Source organism: Pecten maximus, chromosome 7, assembly GCF_902652985.1.
Source record: "Pecten maximus chromosome 7, xPecMax1.1, whole genome shotgun sequence".
Classification (NCBI taxonomy): domain Eukaryota; kingdom Metazoa; phylum Mollusca; class Bivalvia; order Pectinida; family Pectinidae; genus Pecten; species Pecten maximus.
Genome location: NC_047021.1, coordinates 3576584 through 3596325, shown reverse-complemented (window position 1 = coordinate 3596325; position 19742 = coordinate 3576584). Strand labels below are relative to the sequence as shown.

The window sequence follows — 19742 nt, the reverse complement described above, 5'->3', positions numbered from 1 at the left end:
AATCGCATAGTTGATCTGGCCACATTTTCTGACCATCATTTCTCTGAGCATCCAGTTATATCTCAGAGCATTCAATAAATAAAACTACTACCAATGACTTGTGTTCCCTTTTCAATCACGTCTTTAAAATGTGAAACGATGTATAATAAGAACGTGTTTTATTTCAACATTTTAAAAAAAGATCAAATTTCATCAGAAATTTTTATCCTGTTAATATCTATACTGAACACTTTGAAATAAAATTCATAATTATTTTTTCATGTAATCTATAGTATCGTTATTTAAATTGATATAGCATCTGCTACTTAGTCACCTAAGCATTTTAAGTTATTGCCAGACAGGTTAAACCATTGGCCTTCAACGCAAACATTATAGATTGGATTCATAGATTCGTCATTAATTGTCATCGAGCTCTTTTTATCTAGAATGTATCATCCTTAAGTGTAGGTAGATAAGTAAATATGACTAACGAGATAGCGGGATAATACTACTGCTGCGATCAAAGATCTATATAGATAGGTTCAGGTCTAAGGGTGTTAAATGCACCTATGTGTCTAATTAGCTACTCCAGAGTTCGTGAACACTAAATCAACGATGCGGTTAATTTAATGGCTCCTGATTCACTTCCATTTATTTTATTATGCAAAATATATCAATTCATTTACAGGAATGATACTTATATCCATAGCATTTAGTAATACAGTATGGAAGTTAATGTAGATAATGGATGATACATTATCAATGTATGATAAAGCAAACTGTGTCTAACTGAATGTATGACATCCTGGTTCATCAACAGAAGTGTTCTGTCTGTCCGCTCTCTCATGTGTCCATACGGATGTGATGTAAGACATACCACGCCCCTTTAGTCATGCGATCAAACTCTCCTTAGATCTATGTATGTGACTGTGCTGTGATATTGTATGTTACTGAACAAGAGACGAATGCTTTCACAGAATGGCACTAAACAACATCTGATGTTAGTTTGGTTGATCTCTTTAAACACTCCCAGTATAAGCTTCCATATGTTGAATATTGGCGTACAGCACCATACGACTTCAAATGTGATGACAGCGAATTCACACCCCCAGTACAGTGCTATACAAAGTCCGCAGAGTAATGTCAGGAACCTGTAGCAGCAGTTTTTGCCGCATGTATAACACGTAAAACTGGCATTCCATACACAGTCAAAGCTATGTGATCCCCACGGCTCACCAAGGACTTCATCAAACACAACCTTAAAAAGAGTGAAACAGTGTACATAGCACAAACAAATGACATAACAGGCTGTGTGAACCAAACAAAAAACAAAAAAACGCGGATCCGCTTGTTTTATCATTTGTGAAATATTATGTGAAAGTGCTATTTTCTTAAGATGGATATCATATACATGTCCAAAGCATTTTTCCCGAAGTGAAGTTCACATCCATAATTACATCAATATCACACGTAAGATAATTATCGGGGTTGAGTAGGGGTATATAATCATTACTATGGTCATAAATAGAAATATCACATGAATGGTGGCTGCGATCACATGTATTAATATAACAGCAAACTCCCCTTTTAGTCATGGAGGGTCACCCATTTATCGTGTTATAATGTTCACGGACATTTAGGTTCTTATTACTGTTGGAATTCAGAGCTGGAACTCTTCTGTTTTTAATAGCATATGTTATAATATACCGTGATGGATATATAAGATTATTATGAAATCATTGTAACTCTTACCTTGATGTTTTCGTTGATATAATTGATGTCTCGATTTTCTAAATCAACTCCTTCATATCGATGAGACGCCATCTTGAAATAAAAGAACTGTAATTGTTATTTGTGGTCGAATAGATGAACGAGTGATATTCTAAATCCACATATTGCACCATTCGTGCCACCGTTCGAGTGTCTATACGTGTCTAGGATTGTCTTAGACAATTAAGGTCAGGGAAAACTGTCTATTTTTACTTGAGTGGCAACCTTGGATAAACATTTAGCTCTAATTTCGCCGTGTACCTTTCCCATTCAGTAAACTTTGGGCTGGATTTCGGTAACCGGCTTGGTTTGATCAGATATGTGTTCCTTTACCCTGTCCATGTTGTATATTATGAAAAATTCACCGTCGTCGTTACATCTTTGATGATTTTATGGAAATGTTTTTTAAAGCATTAATTCTTCATAGAGATACTAATAGTGTGATCTAATCTCCATACATTAAAGTCTATGTAACCCATAAATTGGTAATTATAACCGCAAAAAGCTTCCACATAAAAACTACACTAAAAACGTTATTAGACATTTTTTTCTTAACATAATGATATCGTAGGTAGACACTTTGATTTAGACTAGTTATCAATACTGATCATAGAGAGACCATTGCATATTCTACAGTTCAACTTATAAAACGCTTATATCCATGATCAAAATAATTGGTTTCATTAATACACACGAAAGGTATTCCTTCATACACTACCATAGATGATTGATACATATGATATGTCTTTGGCATAGTTTCACATTAACCTAAATGGTTTATATCGGCTTACACTAATTTCTCCTTGTAAAGATTTGTCATCTGTCACATTAAACAACGTCACAAGTTAGCGTTAAAATGCGATATGTTATTGCGATTAGTATTTATAAATACAGAACGAAATAAATAAGTGTATAAATATAACAGAATTTACCTATTTCAGCAGGTCTTTTGTGTATCGTCCCCCACCATCACTAGGTAAAACAACAGCGCGAGAAAACTCGTTAGCATACATGCTTGTGTCACCAAAGCAGGATGAGCTTTTCCTGAGAAATAACCCTCAATTGATATGTTACAAAACCGTGCCTGAATAACCACATGTACTTTAAACGATTTTAATGTTGTTTAAATATATTTAGGGTTTTAATTGGATGTTCAATCATTTTCAGTATCCATAACTCACTATATGTTTCAACAGATACATGTGTATATGATATTTTTAGTTGCTGTTCTGTAGTTAAGCCAGAATAATAGTGAACGTAACTGTTTTTTCGTAATAAGACTGGGGAAAAATGCTTCTTTGTTATATTGACTAAACGTGTAATGTTTCTTTGTACTTTTGCTGTTTTCATTCTTTGTTTTGGTTCCATTTACATTATTTGTTTACATGGTCAAAATACCAACACAACAATGGTTTTCAATGTTAATTGTGAATGTTTGTCTCGTCGTAGCAGGCTCATTGTTCATTGTCTTTGTTGAGTGTAACTGTAATGCTATTGTATAAACGTAGATAAGTATTTCCTGTAGAAAGGAACGATATCGTAAACTACGCTCTTATTGGAAAATGCAAATAGTATTGGAGAGCGGTTAAATTTTTTTCAATACATCAACTACGAGGCGAGTGCACATCTTCTATTTAACATTGACGTGTTACAATGTGTGGTGATTTTATACACACATTGACATGTTACATTGTGTGGTGATTTTATACACACATTGACCTGTTACATTTTTTTGTGATTTTATACACACATTGACATGTTACATTGTGTGGTGATTTTATACACACATTGACATGTTACATTGTGTGGTGATGTTATACACACATTGACATGTTACATTGTGTGGTGATTTTATACACACATTGACATGTTACATTGTGTGGTGATTTTATACACACATTGACATGTTACATTGTGTGGTGATTTTATACACACATTGACATGTTACATTTTGTGGTGATTTTATACACTCATTGACATGTTACATTGTTTTGTGATTTTATACACACATTGACATGTTACATTGTGTGATGATTTTATACACACATTGACATGTTACATTGTGTGGTGATTTTATACACACATTGACATGTTACATTGTGTGGTGATTTCATACACACATTGACATGTTACATTGTGTGGTGATTTTATACACACATTGACATGTTACATTGTGTGGTGATTTTATACACACATTGACATGTTACATTGTGTGGTGATTTTATACACACATTGACACGTTACATTGTGTGGTGATTTTATACACACATAGACATGTTACATTGTGTGGTGATTTTATACATACATTGACATGTTACATTGTGTGGTGATTTTATACACACATTGACACGTTACATTGTGTGGTGATTTTATACACACATAGACATGTTACATTGTTTTGTGATTTTATACACACATTGCCATGTTACATTGTGTGGTGATTTTATACACACATTGACATGCTACAATGTATTGTGATTTTATACACACATTGACATGTTACATTGTGTGGTGATTTTATACACACATTGACATGTTACAATGTTTTGTGATTTTATACACACATTGACATGTTACATTGTGTCGTGAGTTTATACACACATTGACACGTTACATTGTGTGGTGATTTTATACACAACTTTGACATGTTACATTGTGTGGTGATTTATACACACATTGACATGTTACATTGTGTGGTGATTATATACACACATTGACATGTAACGTTGTGTGGTGATTTTATACACACATTGACATGTAACGTTGTGTGGTGATTTTATTACACACATTGACATGTTACATTGTGTGGTGATTTTATACACACATTGACGTGTTACAATGTGTGATGATTTTATACACACATTGACATGTTACATTGTGTGGTGATTATATACACACATTGACATGCTACATTGTTTTGTGATTTTATACACACATTGACATGTTACTTTGTGTGGTGATTTTATACACCCATTGACATGTTACATTGTGTGGTGATTTTATACACACATTGACATGTTACTTTGTGTGGTGATTTTATACACCCATTGACATGTTACATTGTGTGGTGATTTTATACACACATTGACATGTAACGTTGTGTGGTGATTTTATTACACACATTGACATGTTACATTGTGTGGTGATTATATACACACATTGACATGTTACATTGTGTGGTGATTTTATACACACATTGACATGTAACGTTGTGTGGTGATTTTATTACACACATTGACATGTTACATTGTGTGGTGATTTTATACACACATTGACGTGTTACAATGTGTGATGATTTTATACACACATTGACATGTTACAATGTGTGGTGATTTTATACACACATTGACATGTTACATTGTGTGGTGATTTTATACACACATTGACATGTTACATTGTGTGGTGATTTATACACACATTGACATGTTACATTGTGTGGTGATTTTATACACACATTGACATGTTACAATGTGTGATGATTGTATACACACATTGACATGTTACAATGTGTGATGATTGTATACACACATTGACATGTTACATTGTTTTGTGATTTTATACACACAAAGACATGTTACATTGTGTGGTGATTTTTTAAGGGCATATATTTGTATATATCTCAGTAAAGGTAGATACAAGTGTACATGTAACGACGAGATAGCGTAAGTCGTAACAACGAGATAGCTTAAATCATAATAACGATATTTTTTTTAATGTCGTATTAATCAGCTTTCGTGTAAAGACGAATCAGACACATTGTAACATTGATGTTTTATAGTCATGCGCTAAATGACAGTGCTGCCAAAAGGATAGGGAATAATACTTATAAATAGTGGCCGGGAAAAGACAAAGAAAAATATTCCGTTATCCCGAATTAATTTAAGGTTCGCACCCAATTGCATTTTTTGCGTTTACCTGCAATATATTGCGTTTTGACGTTAGGCTGGCAATTATTTCCGATGTTCAAAACCTCCCCAGTAAAAGCCGAATATAATGAATGATATTATATCACATCGCTGTTTCGTCCATCGCTGTAGTGCTGTTAATGTATTAATACAGCTCACCGATCAATGTTAGAGAAAATAGGTCAATAAAAAACAAACATATTTGTCTTATACAATTTTAATGACTGTAAAGTCGAATGAACTTTAAAATATCACATTTCTGACTTCTATCACAAAGCAAAAGAGCAGCTATTGGCTAAGATATCACAAGTATTTCACTTCTATTATAATGCAAAAGAGCAGCTATTGAGTAATGTTTGCTTTTTATCACAGCCAAGTATTAACAGGGAGCGCATTGAGATTACACTTAATCGAAGCTAGTAACAGATCACTCGGAAGTACTCGAATAGTCGCAGATCTTTCAGAAACACTAGAATAGTCTATGTAGAAGCTTCGTGTAAATGTTGCCTCTTCGTTCTCATTCAACAATTTATCCGTTCTTAACATTAATGTTACTGAAGAAAAGTCCACAAGTTTGACAGACAGGCGCCAAACAGCAGTTGATACAAACAGAGAAGAACTTCTGTTGGAGTCCCATGGAAATCGTGTAGGCTTTTAGCATGGGAGTGTAGCACCATACCATCTCGAAGGTGATAATTGCAAACTCACAGCCCCATAACAGAGCTATACACAGACCAAATAACGTGCTCAGCAACTTATAGCAGCAATCCTTCCCTCCACTGAAACACACGTAACTGAACTTCCAGATGCAATCAAAGCTGTGGGTACCGTCAGGTTCAGCAAGTACGTCTTCAAAATTAGCCTGCAAGAAACATGTACATGTATCATGATGAACTTTATTTTACTTCAGGTAAAAATATATCTACATTTTCTTAGCATCAGACTCGATATTCGTTTTACGAATATCTTTTAAATTTTGATTACCGTCATTATCGATATAGTAAATATAGTGAATATCGATGTTTTAAGTAAACTGTTTGTACCGTGCGACCAACAATTATTAGAGACCAGAACTACCCAATCGTTAGGGACCAGAACTACCCAATCGTTAGGGACCAGAACTACCCAATCGTTAGTTAGGGACCAGAACTACCCAATCGTTAGGGACCAGAACTACCCAATCGTTAGGGACCAGAACTACCCAATCGTTAGGGACCAGAACTACCCAATCGTTAGGGACCAGAACTACCCAATCGTTAGGGACCAGAACTACCCAATCGTTAGGGACCAGAACTACCCAATCGTTAGGGACCAGAACTACCCAATCGTTAGGGACCAGAACTACCCAATCGTTAGGGATCAGAACTACCCAATCGTTAGTTAGGGACCAGAACTACTCAATCATTAGGGATCAGAACTACCCATTCGTTAGGGACCAGAACTACCCAATCGTTAGGGACCAGAACTACTCAATCGTTAGGGACAAGAACTACCCAATCGTTAGGGACCAGAACTACTCAATCGTTAGGGACCAGAACTACCCAATCGTTAGGGACCAGAACTACCCAATCGTTAGTTAGGGACCAGAACTACTCAATCATTAGGGATCAGAACTACCCAATCGTTAGGGACCAGAACTACCCAATCGTTAGGGACCAGAACTACCCAATCGTTAGAGACCAGAACTACCCAATCGTTAGGGACCAGAACTACCCAATCGTTAGAGACCAGAACTACCCAATCGTTAGGGACCAGAACTACCCAATCGTTAGAGACCAGAACTACCCAATCGTTAGGGACCAGAACTACCCAATCGTTAGGGACCAGAACTACCCAATCGTTAGGGATCAGAACTACCCAATCGTTAGGGACCAGAACTACCCAATCGTTAGAGACCAGAACTACTCAATCGTTAGGGACCAGAACTACCCAATCGTTAGAGATCAGAACTACTCAATCGTTAGGGACCAGAACTACCCAATCGTTAGGGACCAGAACTACCCAATCGTTAGGGACCAGAAGTACCCAATCGTTAGGGACCAGAACTACCCAATCGTTAGGGACAAGAACTACTCAATCGTTAGGGACCAGAACTACCCAATCGTTAGGGACCAGAACTACCCAATCGTTAGAGACCAGAACTACTCAATCGTTAGGGACCAGAACTACCCAATCGTTAGGGACCAGAACTACCCAATCGTTAGGGATCAGAACTACCCAATCATTAGGGACCAGAACTACCCAATCATTAGGGACCAGAACTACCCAATCGTTAGGGACCAGAAGTACCCAATCGTTAGGGACCAGAACTACCCATTCGTTAGGGAGCGGAACTATCCAAACATTAGGGAGCGGAACTACCCAAACATTAGGGATCAGAACTACCCAATCGTTAGGGACCAGAACTACCCAATCGTTAGGGACCAGAACTACCATATCGTTAGGGACCAGCATTACTTCTGTTTATTTCAAACAATGCTAATTAACGTATCCATATACATTAAACACTGGTCAGCTATCTGATTATATAGTCTCTCATTCATTTTAGCAGATCTTCGCAAACGTTCAAATATTTCATTTCTTAATTCATTTCAGAAATCGAAACTCAGTTAAGTGATTAAGTCATGAGAGGGAAGACAACCTACCTGTACGTCAGTGTTAATCTCCTTACCTGTACATCAGTGTTAATCTCCCTACCTGTACATCAGTGTTAATCTCCCTACCTCTACATCAGTGTTAATCTCCCTACCTGTACATCAGTGTTAATCTCCCTACCTGTACATCAGTGTTAATCTCCCTACCTGTACATCAGTGTTAATCTCCCTACCTGTACGTCAGTGTTAATCTCCCTACCTGTACGTCAGTATTAATCTCCCTACCTGTAGATCAGTGTTAATCTCCCTACCTGTACATCAGTGTTAATCTCCCTACCTGTAGATCAGTGTTAATCTCTCTACCTGTACATCAGTGTTAATCTCCCTACCTGTACATCAGTGTTAATCTCCCTACCTGTACATCAGTGTTAATCTCCCTACCTGTACATCAGTGTTAATCTCTCTACCTGTACATCAGTGTTAATCTCCCTACCTGTTCATCAGTGTTAATCTCTCTACCTGTAGATCAGTGTTAATCTCTCTACCTATACATCAGTGTTAATCTCCCTACCTGTACATCAGTGTTAATCTCCCTACCTGTAGATCAGTGTTAATCTCCCTACCTGTACATCAGTGTTAATCTCCCTACCTGTACACCAGTGTTAATCTCCCTACCTGTACATCAGTGTTAATCTCATTCGGGTCTCTTTTCACCATGTCAACGAGTACTGCTTGCTCTGCCATAGTGACTTAATTTACAAGGCTATTCTCTTAAAATGACCGTTATTGCGTTCCGTTCTCCCTTTTATACTGTAGTCATGGGTACTCGTGTTCATGGTATAAGGATTCGAACAAAGGACATTCTATGTATCACGTGTTACAAGGCCCTGTATCACGTTACTTTTCGTTCTTATTGCAATTTAAAATAAAGTAAACGCATGTTTGGTTCGTCAGATATTTAAAGATGAAATAAAATCCAAACTTACACAATTGCTTTATTGACCGCGTTACGTGCATTGTGGGACGATTAAGCCCAATGACCTTAGGTAAACTTGTTTTCAGATTATCTGCATGCATTAAAGGTGTTTTGGCATGCTTTTATAATGATGCATTATAATATAGATAGCCGGTACTACACGCAATTTCTGTATGTATTAAAATATTCCAATACTCTTCTTTGTAGTGGGGAACAAACGTTATCCTAATGCTGTCAGCCAACAATTTATGTCGTGTTAGGTAACGCGACATGTAACCTTAATTTAAAGGTATCATCAATAATAAACAATAGCAAATGATGAACAAAAAAAAATGTTTATTTATTAAAATATCAGACAAAAATGTAATCAAGGCCAGGTGTTGCGGAGAAATAAACGTCTTTTCTTTCTTTAGAGTACTTGTAATGTCATCTTCTGCGAATGGGGTAATGATCACGAAGTTATCTGACATATTGATAATCAATGGCCGCGCTGAAATTTCTATTCACTTAGGAAAAAATATCCGTTATGAGGTTTTGACGTGGAGAAGAAAAATAAACAAAAACAAAACTTATATATTATATCATATTACTTTTTTGGCGTGTGCTGTATCTATTACTGATTATGTATTTCATAGTGCTATTAAAGTGCTCATGCCTTTCACACCTGAGACATTAAGAGACAGAGTAATGTAATTAATGGTAAGATAATTATAGATCTATACATGTATATCTTAAAAACTTCTCCGCATGATCATGTAACTCTACACCGCCTCTGCGTGTGACAGCCTGGATTTAAACACCTTAGGAAAATTAAGTGATTAGTTGATCTACAGTCTTTTGTTCGGTATTAAGACTACCCATGTGAGATACATCATAAAATAGCTGACCTCGAAAAGATATACCGTTGACACATTTTCTTACAAAATTTTGGTATAGAATGGGCGTGTTTTGTCCTGTTGCTATGTAGCGGGTTTTGGTAAACAACATTTGGGACAAGTTATTTGTGCCGAGAGTCATTATACCGATTCACTACACATTTATTGTTCTAGAGGGATTGGTCTTGTATGTTTACAATTATAAATAAAGTATTATGTACTTTCTAGTATAGAAACTGATACGGTATGTGTAAAGATGAGTATGTGCATATATTTGTAAATATATGTATTTGTATATGTATGAATTTGTATATGTATAATTTGTATGTGTATGGATTTGTATGTGTATGAAATTTAATCGGTTCACTCATAGTATCCTTACAATCAGTACTTCTCATCAGATAGTGATAACACGACCATACGATACCTGTGGAACGTCAGCTAACCGTGATGTGATTACGACATCAGGACGCTCACTAAAGGCCCTGTCACACTATAGCGTTTTGTTGGACGTTTGGTTGCATTTTGAAAAATTGGAGAAACGTCGGGGAACGTCGACGTTCTTCAAATTGAGTTTCTAGGTCAACGTTGTTATAACGTTCTTGTAACGCTTGGGTAACGCTCAGACAACGTTCACTCAGCGTCAGGTGACATTTGTGGTCGAAAATAGCAGCAAAATCTAGCGTTCTATTGCATTCTCAGCGCTTTGATAGCGTTTGGGTTGGGTTGCTGTCATTCTTCTGAGGGCTTTTGACTCTGTGAAAGTTCCAACAGGGCTGGCGTGGCCTCTGCAAGCCCCTTATATATGGCAAGTGCCTGTCAAACGCTCCTGAACGCTACCAGTAGGTTACAGGCGCGTTACAAGGACGTTACATGGACGTTACACTGACGTTGGAAAAATTCAGAACGCTGACATACGTTAAAAGAGCGTTACATGAGCGTTAATAACGCTCAGTGAACGCTGAGAAACGTTGGCGACACGCTGGATAGACGTTCGACGGACGTTACACAGGCGTTACCCAAGCGCAAGCCACGCGCTGTACACTCGATCCTGATGGACCGTCGTCCACCTAGCGTCCAGGGAACGTCCTGACGTTCGAGTTACGTTCGAGTAACGCCCGCCAACTTTCGTGTAGCGTTCCTCTAACGCGTAAGTAGCGTTTTGGTAGAACGTCGTGAATTTTTGTGCACACCCAAAAATATTTTTCACCCTCAGCGTTCGTCGGCGTCCCTCAACGTTCCTAAACGTTTGTCGACGCTCGTCTAACTTTCTTATAACTTGTTTCCAACGTTCTCGACGTTCCTCTGCGTTTCGCAACATGTTACTCGAACGCTGGTGAGAACGTCGTAGTGTGACAGGCCCTTTACCTTTATACATTATCACAATATTTACCCATTTTTACATTGTATATGTATATTATACATTATCACAATATTTACATTGTATATGTATATTAAACATTATCACAATATTTACCCATTTTTACATTGTATATGTATATTATACATTATCACAATATTTACCCATTTTACATTGTATATGTATATTATACATTATCACAATATTTACCCATTTTTACATTGTATATGTATATTATACATTATCACAATATTTACCCATTTTACATTGTATATGTATATTATACATTATCACAATATTTACCCATTTTACATTGTAAATGTATATTATACATTATCACAATATTTACCCATTTTTACATTGTATATGTATATTATACATTATCACAATATTTACCCATTTTTACATTGTATATGTATATTATACATTATCACAATATTTACCCATTTTACATTGTATATGTATATTATACATTATCACAATATTTACCCATTTTACATTGTATATGTATATTATACATTATCACAATATTTACCCATTTTTACATTGTATATGTATATTATACATTTTGCTCATCAATCACAACGCTTGAATGTATAACTTATATTCTTTATTCAATCAATTTCGTAAAATAGACCGATAAGCATATTAATACTCGGAAAGGTTTTCAACATCATACAGACAATAATGCTTGTCATCTTAATACAAACAAAAATATTTTATTTATAAAATCAAAGCAGTTTCTTTTGCCGAGTTTTTGTTTTAAATAATTGTCAAGTATTTCTTAAAATGACTAACTCAGTTGCAAAACCATAGTGGTAAGTATCACAGTCATTAAATTGAGAAATGATTCGCAGCTGTCGACTTGAATATCACATGAGCAAATTCCTGAAACACCCTTTTATCATTTCTTAGTAATTGTAATGTTCCCGAAGCATAATCCCATCGTCTCACAGAGAGGAGCCAGACAGCACTGGATACATGATCCGAGGAAACGTTGACAAATTCCGAGCATGATGGAATGGACTTTGAGAGCAGGTGTACAGCACCATACCATCTCGAACGTGATCATGGCGAACTCACATCCCCAGTACAGTGCAATACAAATCCCACACAGGGTACTCATGAGCTTGTAGCAACAGTTCTTCCCACAGGTGAAGCATTTGTAACTGTTGCTCCAGACACAGTCGATACTGTGTGTGCCGTCCGGTTCTGCCAACACATCCTCAAAGGCAACCTGTAGAAGTAATGTTTAAGTTAAACCTATACAATGATATCTTAGTTCAACCTATAGAATAATGTTATAGTTCAACCTAGTTAAATTATATTTTAGTTCAACCTCTAGAAGTAATGTTATAATTCAACTCATAGAAGTAATGTTATAATTCAACTCATAGAAGTAATGTTATAGTTCAACCTCTAGAAAAATGTTATAATTCAACTTATAGAAGTAATGTTATAGTTCAACCTATAGAAATAATGTTATAGTTCAACCTATAGAAATAATGTCATAGTTCCACCTAGTTAAATTATGTTTTAGTTTAACCTCTAGAAGTAATGTTATAATTCAACTCATAGAAGTAATGTTATAATTCAACTCATAGAAGTAATGTTATAATTCAACTTATAGAAGTAATGTTATAATTCAACTCATAGACTAATGTTATAGTTCAACCTCTAGAAGTAATGTTATAGTTCAAACTCTAGAATAATGTTATAATTCAACTTATAGAAGTAATGTTATAGTTCAACCTATAGAATTATGCTATAGTTCAACCTATAGAAATAATGTCATAGTTCCACCTAGTTAAATTATGTTATAGTTCAACCTCTAGAAGTAATGTTATAATTCAACTCATAGAAGTAATGTTATAATTCAACCTATAGAAATAATGTTTTAGTTCCACCTATAGAATAATGCTTAAGTTCAACCTATAGAATAATGTTATAGTTCAACCTAGTAAAATTATGTTTTAGTTCAACCTAGTTAAATTATGTTTTAGATTAATCTAGTTAAATTATTTTTTAGTTCAACCTCTAGAAGTAATATTTTAGTTCCACCTATGGAAATATTGTTCAAGCCGGACAGTTTTACGATACTTCACTTCAAGTAATGACGTTGAATAAGTTATCTGCAGTTTGTAATCTGAATCGTATATCGGAATATATATGACCATATTTGAGAATTTTAGCTCGTTCTGATAACATTTTTTTTTAAAAAGCTGGATATTTGTTTCTATCGGATTCTGAGCTTTATTTTGTGTTAAGGTCATGTTTGCAAGTATATTCATAACCACATATGACAAAAAATCAAATGAATAAATTATAAGTGTAAGATTCATTAAGACGGTCTAAGCCCAAAAACTAGCATACAATGATTATTGGTAATTTATTGAATAAATATAAACATATAACTAGATAAAAAATAGTAAGATATGTAACATACTTTTGAAAGTGGTTTTATCGTGTGAAGAGATTACTCATCAAACCCTTCATATACAGTAACCATGGTAACACGTATCTACTATCTTATATGAAAATACTCGACAAACATGCTAATAATTTGACATGTCATTCATGACCATCTATTTGCCCGTGAAACGGCATTTGAACTAATCGCACAATTGGAAGCACACATAAGCCGAGATAATATTAACAATACGAACCCATTGATTTGTTTTGCAAAGAAGATGTAAAGCAGACATAAATAAAAATTATAGAGAAGGTCAAAATCAAAATTGTAATAAGCAATAAAAACGTACCTGTGTTGTGGAATTAAGGGAATTGGGATCCCTGTTCAAAAGATCTACCTCTTGTTGTTGTTCCGCCATGCTGGTAGTCCAAGTGAGTGTCCCTCTCTAATAAATGTTTTTTTAATTTATAGTGAGTTGTTAATTACCTGACAACCTTTGGAGGAAAGGAGGTGTTTGATTTTTGGAGTCAGATGGTAACGTTTCTTCGATTGGCCACCTATTACAATCTCGTCATAGAGTGAATATTTAAATACCACTGTGAGCTACTCACAATACCTTACCATTTACGCTTCCGAATAGTGAATCGCTGAAAGATAGGACTAGAAAATCTGAAATATAACACCAATACTCTTTACATGAAAATAGAATTAGCTTCTGATCTGATTTAGGAAATGACCACTTAAATCTGTAATTTTAACTAAACATATAGGGAAATGTCTATTCTGTCTATCGTAACGCCCAAGCTGGTGATTATGGATTTTATACCATAACATACCGGTAAATAGTGGTCATCTTAATACATAAAACTGTTGTTTATGTTTACAAAGGTACCAAACAGGAATGTAACTCTGATTAATCAGGCAATATGGAGAAACATAACTTATTGTAGATATGAATGTATGTTGTAATCAGTGGTGTAAACATCCCATTATAGAATTAACAAGCTATTATATCATAACGGTATCGTCCAGACAAATGTTATCCTGGTTCACACGGAGGTTAGCCATGTCATTAAAGCGTGTTATCTAACACACATTCCTACCAATCCACATATGGTACTAATAAACGTGTAGTAACATTTATTTCCACAACACAAGTGAATCATTTATTTCAATTTGAAGGAGCAATTTGTATTAAGAATAATGAGTTTAATATATGACATACAAGTGTGTTTTTGTTGTTGTTGAATTTAAAGTGAATTGGTCAATGTACAGTCATATATAATTCAAGCCCCTCCAACACAGGTTTGCGGTTACCCCATGATGGCTAATACTCGTCCTGTTTATATACAATAGTTTCTAAGTTTGGTTTGGTTTGTTTTGTTTAACGTCTTATTAACAGCCAGGGTCATTTAAGGACGTGCCAGGTTTTAAAGGTGGAGGAAAGCCGGAGTACCCGGAGAAAAACCACCGGCCTACGGTCAGTACCTGGCAACTGCCCACGTAGGTTTCGAACTCGCAACCCAGAGGTGGAGGGCTAGTGTTAAAGTGTCGGGGCACCTTAACCACTCGGCCACCGCGGCCCCTGAGTTTCTAAGTATCCTATACAGCATTAGGTATACCTCATATAGAGAATGGAAATTAGGTGAAGCCCCAACCTAGAAAATGTAACAAAACTCGTATTTTATCATATACGGAACATATACAGAAACTAAGATTACCAACATTATCATATAGAGAATCACGACATAGAGATGTGATAGAGATTTACAAACTGGTAAATATGACAGAGATACTGACATATTTAGAATTGATAAAAAGTCCAAACACACGAGGCCATAACTTAAAAATGTAAGAAATATTCCTTCACACAGAGAATTGTTCATACTTAGAATAATCTCCCATCGAGTAAAGTTAACAAAGCGGCAGTTTAACAATTTGGCTAAATGAATACAGGAAATATTGTTTTTGTTTTAAAGATAGTTATGTTAAAAAATATAATAATGATGGTACATATTGTAATATGAGCTGAGTGTCAAAGGATTATAAATCCTGTACATATTGTATGTGTGTTGTCAGAGGATTATAAATCCTGTACGTATTGTATGTGTGTTGTCAGAGGATTATAAATCCTGTACGTATTGTATGTGTGTTGTCAAAGGATTATAAATCCTGTACGTATTGTATGTGTGTTGTCAGAGGATTATAAATCCTGTACGTATTGTATGTGTGTTGTCAGAGGATTATAAATCCTGTACGTATTGTATGTGTGTTGTCAGAGGATTATAAATCCTGTACGTATTGTATGTGTGTTGTCAGAGGATTATAAATCCTGTACATATTGTATGTGTGTTGTCAGAGGATTGTAAATCCTGTACGTATTGTATGTGTGTTGTCAGAGGATTGTAAATCCTGTACGTATTGTATGTGTGTTGTCAGAGGATTGTAAATCCTGTACGTATTGTATGTGTGTTGTCAGAGGATTATAAATCCTGTACGTATTGTATGTGTGTTGTCAGAGGATTATAAATCCTGTACGTATTGTATGTGTGTTGTCAGAGGATTGTAAATCCTGTACATATTGTATGTGTGTTGTCAGAGGATTATAAATCCTGTACGTATTGTATGTGTGTTGTCAGAGGATTGTAAATCCTGTACATATTGTATGTGTGTTGTCAGAGGATTGTAAATCCTGTACGTATTGTATGTGTGTTGTCAGGGGATTATAAATCCTGCACATATTGTATGTGTGTTGTCAGAGGATTATAAATCCTGTACGTATTGTATGTGTGTTGTCAGAGGATTATAAATCCTGTACGTATTGTATGTGTGTTGTCAGAGGATTATAAATCCTGTACGTATTGTATGTGTGTTGTCAGAGGATTGTAAATCCTGTACATATTGTATGTGTGTTGTCAGAGGATTATAAATCCTGTACGTATTGTATGTGTGTTGTCAGAGGATTGTAAATCCTGTACATATTGTATGTGTGTTGTCAGAGGATTGTAAATCCTGTACGTATTGTATGTGTGTTGTCAGGGGATTATAAATCCTGCACATATTGTATGTGTGTTGTCAGAGGATTGTAAATCCTGTACATATTGTATGTGTGTTGTCAGAGGATTGCAAATCCTGTACATATTGTATGTGTGTTGTCAGGGGATTATAAATCCTGCACATATTGTATGTGTGTTGTCAGAGGATTGTAAATCCTGTACATATTGTATGTGTGTTGTCAGAGGATTGCAAATCCTGTACATATTGTATGTGTGTTGTCAGAATAAATTGTCTTGCTGTGTCACAACTTTCCTATTTTGAATACACAGAGTTATTTACTATTCATTTAAGAATATCTTGCCTTTTTGTACAGATATTCAGCTGCTGCTGTATTAAATAACACATTGCAGATAAAAGTTTCAGTTATCGTAGGGTAATAACATGTGTATGCCGTTAATGAACGTATATTGTTTCGACACCGTTTTATGATGTATGTGTCTTCATGCGAAGACGTTGAGCACGAGGTAGGGCGTTCCATTCTTGTCTTCACTCTATCATTCTCATCATTATAACAACTTAATAACTGAATTTCTAAATAGAGTTTGATCAAGCTTCATGAATTCCTCCATTTTCTGTGCCAAGGTCAAGGTCACAATTGATAGAAAATTTATGTTATCCCTTTATTCCAAAAAATACAGGCAACCGCCATGGTTGGTAGTACTTTAATCTATAATGTCCGAATGTCCCGAATGTCAACCCAAGTTAGCCGCACAAATCATAAGCCCCTATAATATCAACATTTTCAATGTTTTTAACCCGATAACGATGGCACGTGCCATCACTTCATCTTTTCCCGTCATTTTCCACGCAATACTGGATATACATATGAGAAATGCGTTTTGATTTGCTGCAAAAATCCTGGCGGATGGTAAGCGTTGAGAAAATCTGAACATTACTACTTACTGGCCACCGCCAGCTTTAATCAGACTGCTTCGTTTTTAAACAAATTTGTTCCAATTGCACATAGCAGTTAAGTATTAAAATACCTCGATAAAATTCGTGCTTTTTGTTCTTAAGTATATATCAATATTTCCGTTGTTATTTATAAAAATGTTTGTCAATTTCAAACTGATTTTGATTAAACTCACATGTCGGTCAGGTAGGAGACTGTGTTTCTCGAATCAGTTAGTGTTGGCCTACGGGGACATTTGTATCGCTTGTTATGGTTTATACCGTAAATGTTCGTATTTTAGCGCACTGCAGTTTTAGCACAAAACTGCATTTAAACAGATTAACGAGTCGGCATGTGGACAATTCTTGCCTAAGAAAACAGTACATGGAAACTACTATTAGCAAAAGAGTGATTAAGAGGAATGCTGTCAGCTAAAATATATACGTTTACATTGGAGCCTTCTCTTTATCATACAATGTTTATATGCACGTGTTGCATCTTTAATCATAATAAATTCTTGATGCATGAAGATCTGTGTAACGCATGTTCAGTAAATCTATTTTTGTCGCTCCCTCATACTGCCAAGGTTAGCGCGCTCCTCTGTTTAGATTTGTATCAATTATTGTATACAGCGAAATTAGTTACCTGACAACATTAAGTTAGTAAATGTATCTAATTTGATTCTCGAATCCAATGGTAACAATCTTTCTATCGATGGCACATTCACCCTGTTCATGGTCCTATTAACATTTATTGTTGGTAATTCTATTGTATTAAAATATAAAGCTGATTCAGAAACCTAATATCGTGTGTATTTAACTTAACGGTAGGTGTCATTTTTAAATCAGATGTCTTAAAAATGAATGTGTATACTTCGGTAAATCGCGTGAGTTTTAATAATGAGGACAAACTATTTAACAAAAGAAATAAAAAAGGCGCAGAGTCTTCAAGTTGGGTCTTTCACATTTACAAATTTGAGTAATACATTTTACCATTCTATCATCACAAAAGAATTCAAATAGTATTTTCTATAAGTATTCATATGTTCCTTTAACTGAAACTATTTCCATTTCCGTAGTTTCAATTATAATTAAAAACGATTTTAACTTTACCGGAACAGTTTATGACACGAGTCCTTCACCTCTACGGCGGTATATACACAAGTGTTACAATCCCGCTGTTTATATCACTGGATATTCTGGCTCTCAAATTGAGCTTTTGACATGAACACCAAATAGATATATAGATGGACATTAATCGTAATATCCATCAAAACGATGCATACAAGAGAAAATGGGAGACAACAAAAATATTACATTATATAATACCATATAAATCCTTGAAAAAGACAAATTTAAATGATCAGGTGTTTGTATTTTACATCATTTACGACGTTCATCATATAAAACGCTTATAGTTCCATGTTCTCAAAATAAGAATCAGACGGATGAGGGTGAGGTGGCAACCAAGCCACCAGATATTCTAAAACATTCAGAGTATATACATGTATATACCAATGATGTATACCAGCCAAACTTCATAGCGTACTAAGTCATCACTTCCACATGGAAATAAAATGGCAAATTTGATGTTCTTTAAACTCATACTTTTTTGTTATATGAACCCTAGAATAAAGATAGCAATACAATGTTTTTTAAACGATAGGGACCTACCAGGAGGCACTATTAACCATTTATTATGTAGACCAATCCAAAATGTTGTACAGGTAACACACCGGTAACAAATGTTGAGTATGTTAGTTAGAGGAAACGTCGTTTGTTGTAGTCATATTGTGCATAATTTTTCGTGTTATTAAAGCGCTTAAGATATCAAGTAAAATATCCTTGATACAAATATCATACTCTACTCTACTCTATAAGGAACCGAAAAGTATTTTGTTTTAATAAAGATGATACTGCAC

The 19742-nt window shown here is 35.2% G+C and overlaps 2 protein-coding genes and 1 long non-coding RNA gene across 3 annotated transcripts; all 3 read right to left on the bottom strand.

Moving 5' to 3' along the window:
* Positions 1–729: 729 nt before the first annotated feature.
* On the bottom strand, positions 730–2788 carry LOC117330709. Its single transcript, XR_004533390.1, has 3 exons — positions 2682–2788; positions 1732–1803; positions 730–1237 (listed from the first exon to the last, which is right to left on the bottom strand). It is a non-coding gene; the product is annotated as an uncharacterized LOC117330709 (long non-coding RNA).
* A 3067-nt stretch (positions 2789–5855) lies between these two features.
* On the bottom strand, positions 5856–9063 carry LOC117331365 (caveolin-1-like). Its single transcript, XM_033890051.1, has 2 exons — positions 8924–9063; positions 5856–6516 (listed from the first exon to the last, which is right to left on the bottom strand). The coding sequence occupies exons 1-2, from the start codon at positions 8990–8992 to the stop codon at positions 6184–6186; spliced, it is 402 nt and encodes a 133-aa protein (XP_033745942.1). The 5' UTR covers positions 8993–9063; the 3' UTR covers positions 5856–6183.
* Positions 9064–12052: 2989 nt separating this feature from the next.
* Positions 12053–14327, bottom strand: LOC117331364 (caveolin-1-like). Its single transcript, XM_033890050.1, has 2 exons — positions 14222–14327; positions 12053–12696 (listed from the first exon to the last, which is right to left on the bottom strand). The coding sequence occupies exons 1-2, from the start codon at positions 14288–14290 to the stop codon at positions 12364–12366; spliced, it is 402 nt and encodes a 133-aa protein (XP_033745941.1). The 5' UTR covers positions 14291–14327; the 3' UTR covers positions 12053–12363.
* Between the last annotated feature and the right edge of the window lie 5415 nt (positions 14328–19742).

Bases quoted from the DNA above. Each gene is read 5' to 3' on its own strand.
- LOC117331365 (XM_033890051.1), bottom strand. From the start codon at position 8,992: ATGGCAGAGCAAGCAGTACTCGTTGACATGGTGAAAAGAGACCCGAAT. The intron at 6,517-8,923 runs GTAGGGAGATTA...TGTTTCTTGCAG, and splicing joins AGATTAACACTGATGTACAG to GCTAATTTTGAAGACGTACT.
- LOC117331364 (XM_033890050.1), bottom strand. From the start codon at position 14,290: ATGGCGGAACAACAACAAGAGGTAGATCTTTTGAACAGGGATCCCAAT. The intron at 12,697-14,221 runs GTACGTTTTTAT...TTACTTCTACAG, and splicing joins CCCTTAATTCCACAACACAG to GTTGCCTTTGAGGATGTGTT.